This window comes from Montipora capricornis, chromosome 2, assembly GCF_036669925.1.
Source record: "Montipora capricornis isolate CH-2021 chromosome 2, ASM3666992v2, whole genome shotgun sequence".
NCBI lineage: Eukaryota > Metazoa > Cnidaria > Anthozoa > Scleractinia > Acroporidae > Montipora > Montipora capricornis.
This window is the reverse complement of record NC_090884.1, coordinates 8,878,322-8,885,382: the sequence shown is the minus strand read 5'-3', so window position 1 is coordinate 8,885,382 and position 7,061 is coordinate 8,878,322. Positions and strand designations below refer to the sequence as shown.

The 7,061-nt window shown below is 40.8% G+C and overlaps 1 protein-coding gene across 1 annotated transcript in view; it reads left to right on the top strand.

Annotated features, from left to right (window-relative positions):
- LOC138037749 (uncharacterized) overlaps nt 1-3,818 on the top strand; it is a 4,092-nt gene extending 274 nt beyond the window's left edge. The window contains exon 1 of the mRNA XM_068883653.1: nt 1-3,818. This exon is cut by the window's left edge and continues 274 nt beyond it. Coding sequence (XP_068739754.1) covers nt 1-1,890 — 1,890 coding nt within the window. The 3' untranslated portion in view covers nt 1,891-3,818.
- The last annotated feature ends 3,243 nt before the right edge of the window (nt 3,819-7,061 follow it).

The window sequence follows — 7,061 nt, the reverse complement described above, 5'->3', positions numbered from 1 at the left end:
TTGTTCGGGGATCAATTTATGGAGGCGAAGAAAGATGAAGTAGAACTGCTTGGTTTCGATGGAAGTGCCATGACTACTTTGGTCGACTTTGCCTACTCGGGGAACATTTGTATTCATGCAGAAAATGTTCTCGCTCTTCTCGAAGCGGCCAATTATTTGGGCGTTGAGTTCGTGCAAAAGTCATGTGCAGAATTCCTAACATGGTGTATTGAAGACAGATCCTGTCTGATGATTTTGGACAAAGCGGATATTTTCGCTTTGGAACATTTGAGGAAAGCCGCAAAGCAGCATGCCTTAAGACATTTCTCAAACGCCAGCAAAGATGATGGCTTCTTAAACCTTCCATATCATCTCCTGAAAGAGCTACTTGAAAGTGAGGAGGTCTGTGGTGTAGTTGAAGATCTACTTCCTTGCGAAGTTGAGAGAGAAAAGATTGTATTGCAAGCAGTATTGAAGTATGTTGAACACGACCCAACTAGTCGGGTTAAATGTCTGCGTGAGCTTTTGTCTCTTATCAGACTTCCAACCCAAACAATCACTTCTTATCTCCAAGAGATGGCAAGTCAGAAACTCCTCGGAGACCTCTGTGACAGTGCTTTGGATAGAACTCAGTTCATCAAATGCAAGGATAAGTCAAGCGATGCAAAAAGCTGGGTCATCACTAGGAAGTTTCCCAAGTCTGTAGTCATTTCGGGACGCCCCTTGGGGTACCACGGACATGGGGAATTTATTCCCATCGGTTTACCCAGGAAAATAGCAGATGATGAAAGCCGTTATGTCAAAGGTATGAAGCTGTGGGTACAGTACGAGGGTGACAGAACAACGATAAGAGGGTTGGAAGTCTTTTACAATCAGGATCCCAGGAAAGTTATGGTCGGTAGAAAGATTGGGCAGACACAGGAATTCCATTTACAGGAGAATGAGAAGATTGTCAAAGCTGAGGTTCGTATGAGGTGGCGGGGGATAGATCAGATTACGTTTTACACCAACAAGCAAGATGCCAGGGGGAATGCCATAGCGTATGGACCATATGGTGAGAGTACAAGTGGACTGTATGTGGAATCTCCACCTGGGTCATATGGGTACCTAACCAGGGTGTCTGCTTGTTGTGCTGATTTGAGTCTTCAGTTAGCATGGAGGACATTTGTCTTCCCGGGTGATGTTGAGCTGCCTCATGCTTCATATGAAGTCAATGATCGTGTCCTTGCTCGATCGGCTGACAACCTTTACTACCCTGGTGCAGTCACATCAATGAATGAAGAGAATGTACATGTCTTGTTTGATGATGAGAATACTATCATCTGTAATGCCAGAGACATCTCTGCAGTCATCCCAGACAAAGTGCCTGATCCTGCTGTATTAAAAAGGAACAGTCATGTGATTGTATCATGTCAAAGCCGAGGTTACCGCATTGGCTATGTTGATTTCAGAGAACATAACAGCGATGGCTATATTTTAGTAAACTACGATGAATTTGGACATGATTGGTTTCCTTCTGATCGGCTGAGGCTGTTCCCAGAACATACAATCCCACATGAAGTTGGTGCTAGAGTATTTGCCCGCTGGCCAGATGGTGTGTATTACCGTGGTTTTATCACTAGAGCAAGTGACTGGGATGTGATCATAAGCGGTGATGATGGCGGCACCATAACACTGAACAAGCGAGACAGGACTGGGGTCATCCTTGATGTCTTACCGCAAGCGACAGAAATCCTAGTGAATGAGCTTGTGATTGGGCGTTTCTGTACCGAATTCCTTCCTGGACAAGTGATCAGTATTGACCCTGCCAATCAGATGTTTGACGTTCGTTTCGATGATGGACATGATGCAAATTTTGAGGTGGTGTGCAGTGTGTCACTATGTCAGATCCGTCTTATTCCCAGAGAGTAAAATAATGAATGCATGCTTTGATTTCTACCCAGCGGTATCATAGGAAACAAGCCTCGGCTGAAAGAGATTTCCAAGCAAATAATAAAACCTCAATTAGCCACTTAAAAATTACATTAAAATTTAGCTTGAAAGAGAGGTTTAGAGGACAAAGACAAAGGAAAGTGGATGATTTGCTAATATGTTTCACATTCATTGCAACTTGTTTCTATTGTTTTTGTCTTCTCTGCCTCACTATCAAGCTGAATATTGATTTAATGCAGTGGAACCCCGATTTAACGAAGTGCCAAGGGACTGGGGAATTTGGTTTGTTATATCAAAGGTTTGTTATGTCCATTGAAAACCTCTGCTTGTTATAATGAGTTTGCCAAAAAACAACCAAAATGTTCGTTATATCAAGGTATAATTAATAATTGTTTTTTTAATGGTTTTACATCGTGCTACCCAGCTCTTCAGGATCTGAATGATCACTTCTTCTAGTGTGTTTCACTTGTTTTTAAAACACGGAGGATACATTTCAGTGGAGGTAGATGGCAAACGGAGAAACAAGGGCGTTGGAGTGGAAATTCCGGCTACTTATACCATTTACCACAAGAAGCCTTCAAAAATAAAGAAGTTAATGGAACTAATAAGAGACAAAAGGATAAAGCGTGTCAGGTGTCAGTGCTTGCATTTATAATGAGCTATTACTGTAACTCCTCTTTTGTCATGTGTTGACATTAAAAATTTTCTTTGTTATATTTGTGTATATTTTACGTCTGGGCTTCCGGATTGTGTTCGTTCTAAGGAGGATTTCGTTAAATGGAGTTTGTTTCATATCGGTTACTGTAACTTTGGCCGAGTACTTCGTTATATAGAGGTCGTGAAATCGAGGTTCCACTCTAACACGTCAAAATATTCCTTCACTTCATTTGAACGCTAGATGAACCTGCCAAGACAATAACTAATGCATATTTTATATTTGATTTAATATTTTTCTGATTGTTATCATATATTTATTTATTTAGATTAGCTACAAGTAATCTGTCTCGAATGGAGTGTTTCGCTCATTTACAGATTATCCTTGTGGCTTTGTTTGTGTGTACATAGATTTTTTTTTTCCTTGCTATTAGGCCATCGCCTTTTTTTTCTCCGTTTAGCGTCGTCCGACCGACCCAAATTTTTGGCATTTTCCAAAAATAAATAGGTAACGACGTTTTAAAGCCATTTTCTGTCGCATCGGAGTTTCGGTGGTTGATCCTTTTTCCCACGCTGTCTTAAGGACAGTGCCTACTTTTGTTATTGCGCATACGTTCTGCGCATCTCGAGATACTCGGATTTCCTATCGGTGGTGCTTACTAACACTGGGATATTTTTGCGCGGTTTAAAACTACCCGGAAAAAGTATATCTTAGTAAGTACTCTTGGTATCCAAAAAGAAAATTGGGGGTAACCATTTAAGCTTCAATTTGAGAAAGAACGCCATACATTACTTTGTATTTTAAAGCTTTTTACAAATATTATTCATGAATTATCTTTGAAAAATGCGTGGTTACCCCCAATTTTGTTGTTGGATTTCAGTAAGACTTGTTAAGATCTACATTTCCTGCATAATCACACACCGGGGCAAAAATATCTTTAATTAGTAGGCACCGTTCTTAACTTTGCAACAACATTCACCAACTTTTCCGCCATATTGATTTTGGGTTCACGTCTTGTTCTTTTCCTGGCTCAACAGCAATGATGCTGGGGTACCAGGCCTCCGATTCCGAGAATGCTTATGATTTTTTTTTAGGCTTTTGTTTTTTCAATCCGACCGACCGACCCAATATCAGGAAACGCATTCGACGGTAAACGAAAAAAAAAAGGGGATGGCCTTAAATTGTAATAAATAAATAAATAAATAAGTAAATAAATATTGTATATTCAATCGCCAGAAATCGATGCTGACAATAAAAAGAGAATTTTTTCCTCGTTGATATGAAAACGAGAATGACACAAGTACAAATTACAAAGTACTAAAATAACTAAGGGAAGTTTAAAAAGTAAAACTTCCATTTTGCGATGAGAGCAAACATTTAGTTTCGATTCCTTTCCGCCCGCGATGATTGACACAGTATTAAACCTCACATCTGAAAGTATTTGATAAAATGGACAGATCATTTTTTCTTGAAAACGGAAAGCTTTAAAGGTTAAGAGAATTTTCTACCTTATTTCTAGTTCTTGCTTCATTCTTTTATGTTCCACATAGACCAAATACCCCAATCGACCTGTTTCTTGCGAACTAGTTTGTTCAGTCCTTCCCAAACATTTTGTGAATCGAACCATTGTGTTCAAGCAGCCATTGTGTCAAGCATTTATCAATCGAACCCCAGTCCACGAAGGGATCAGTGTTCGACACTTTCTTAGTAATTTGCCCTTTGGGCAACCAGTTTTGTTTTTTTGATTGGCCACCCATGGATTTTTTTTTTCGGTTGCGAACCTTCTAAAGACCTGTTGTTGCTCATTAAAAGTCAAAGGAGGCTTGTAAAAATTTCACTTTTGTGTAACGTGTATAAAATGGGTTTGACAGACCAACACGACTCCTGCTCTGTTTTTATGGTGTTCTAGTAGCCTTCCGTGCTGTCACGAACATAGAAATGCTCAGTTACAACATCGACTGGGCTAGAGAAAATAAGAGCAGATATTTTTCTATACAAATTGTACTTTAAATCCACGAATTTAAAAAGGAAAAGGAAAGGAAATCAGCATCTCCCACTGAAGTCCTTCAAATTTCTCGATTTCTAAACATAAAGCTGGTGACCCGCAAGGATTTCATAAATAACTTTCGTGTCTTACCTCTGATAAATACAACATACAAACGTTTTGCTATTTTAACTAAAACCTTCAGTGAGCTATTGATCGTCCTTTTGAGAAGCCAAAAAATATCCAGTTTAACGCTATGGTTGATAATTATGGCGCGAAACATTTTCCCACCATTCTCATGTCGGACTTCAATTCATGTCGTCAGCCTATCGCTATTTCGTTGCTCCGTGCCTTTTACACAGTGTTTTGTATTTAGACCGTATTTTATACCCGGTCCGCAGTCCGCGTTTTATACTGACTTTTCTAAATTTTACCCAAGCCGGGCTGGCTCACCTCATGTAATATCGAGTAGAAACCCATCCCGACAAACCCGACCGGGCTGGCCTCGGCAGCTAGGTACAAAACACAGGTCACTGGTCATTGTTTTACCAATACAAAACGTATCCTAAACATTCGTAAAAGCTAACCTTAGGACTAAATTAATTAGGCCCAAACAAAAGCTTTTAGGCCTAAGGTTAGCTTTTATGAATGTTTAGGACACTTTCTGTATTGGTAAAACAATGACCGGTGACCTGTGTTTTGTACAGGCTGGTTTAGGTTTGCGGGGATGTCTTTCAGCCCGGTATTACATGAGGCGAGCCAGCCCTGCTTGGACTAAATTTAGAATATGTCATGTGAAAAAAAGATAACTACAACAACAACAACAAGTGGACAGACGTTTGTCTCGCTAAATTGTTATTAAAATTCACCATTCTACAATTTAAAGAAGCTTTATGGTTTGCTATCTTATTGATCCTTTATTTAAACATAAAAACGACTATTCCGTGGGCCATTTTGCTCTAAAGTGATGTGGTTAGAAATCGCTGGCCCGGCTTACTGGGCTGTCCCGGTTCATGTAATCGGCCCCTTAGATCTGCTTAGGACTAACTCTTAAATCTGATAACATTTTTTTAAATTAACCTTAATTGTACGTTTTTTCGAGTGGGTCTTCATTTTCGAGGTCTTCGTTTTCGAGGTCTTGGGTCCTCGTTTTCGAGACTACCGTTCAGACGCGGTACTTAAAAAGAGAAAAGGCTTAGACCTAGGCAAATTGATATAAGGCAAATCATAATATTTGATGCGCTAAATAACCAGACAGTTGGGGATGTTTTTGAAAACCTCCGTATCATGTCAGAAGAACACTCATGCATTCTCCGCGATGTGCTGTCGAAGCACCGTTTCCCTAGCAACTCCGTCATTCGATTCCTCTGTTAATTCATTGGCTTTTTTTAGTTTCAACTGGATCTTTGCAATCTCGCGATACAGTGAGGCCCGATTCACACGGTACTAGACAAATAATTATTTTCTACCGGTTGAAAATTGGTGCAGTTAGGGGATCCGTTCAAACGGAACCACGCCTGGCCGTTCAAAACTTTGAACGCCTGAATCGGGGACGACTTTTTAGCCGATACAGTCGAAAATTTAACCGACGCGCTGTGAACACCTTGACGGTCTAAAATTTTGCACGGCAAATGCGTGGTTGCATGGATGCGTGGTAACTCAGCTACTATCATAAGCCTTTCTCTTTCTTGACGCCATTTTGGATTTCGCAAAGTAGCACTCTGCGTATGAACAGATTGTAAAACCACTGACAAAGGTTAAACTTTACTCAAGTTCGTCAGTTCCATGTCAAAAGAGCAAAAATATTGCGCGGTACCGTGCGAACAAAATGGCCGGCCAAATTTTTCAACCGGTAGAAAATTCGTCCGGTACCGTGTGAATGGGCCTAAAATCGAATTTGAGTCGGCTCAAGTTCACTCCGTGTGAAGTGGGCCAGAGATGCTTGCCCCTGACTGGCCGCATCTTCCCTCTTTCTGTTGAAGAGTGGGAAGTGTTCAATTTAGGTCAAGCATCAAGTTTACAAAAACCTCAAAGGATAGCAGCGAACCTTTGGGCCAGTGACTGGATGCTCCGTCAGTTCGAGTTACGCGGTAAAATTTGATAATATTAGGGAGCTTAAGCACGCGCGTTTTTGAGACCCGCTCGACAACCTAAAGTGAGCTGTTTTCCCTTTTAACTTGTCTTCACACAACCACACTAACATTGCCAAGTATCTTTTTGCCATTAGAGATGATTAGTATAAAAATATGGGAGACACCACTGTCCTGGAACGCGAAATGTTCTCTTCCGGTTGCCGTCTGCGTCTCAAAAACGCGCATGCTTAAGCTCCCTACTAACTGAGACGACTGAGGCTTCGCTAGATAGCCTACTTCCAAGCTTTTCTGTTGAAAATGTCGCGCGGTCGAAATTTAGGGGCTTGGTCACTAGTTTCTTTCTTTCGAAACTAGTAATAAGCCCCTATATTTCGACTGCACGCCATTTCAACGGAAGAGCCTGCTTGCAGGCTACCCT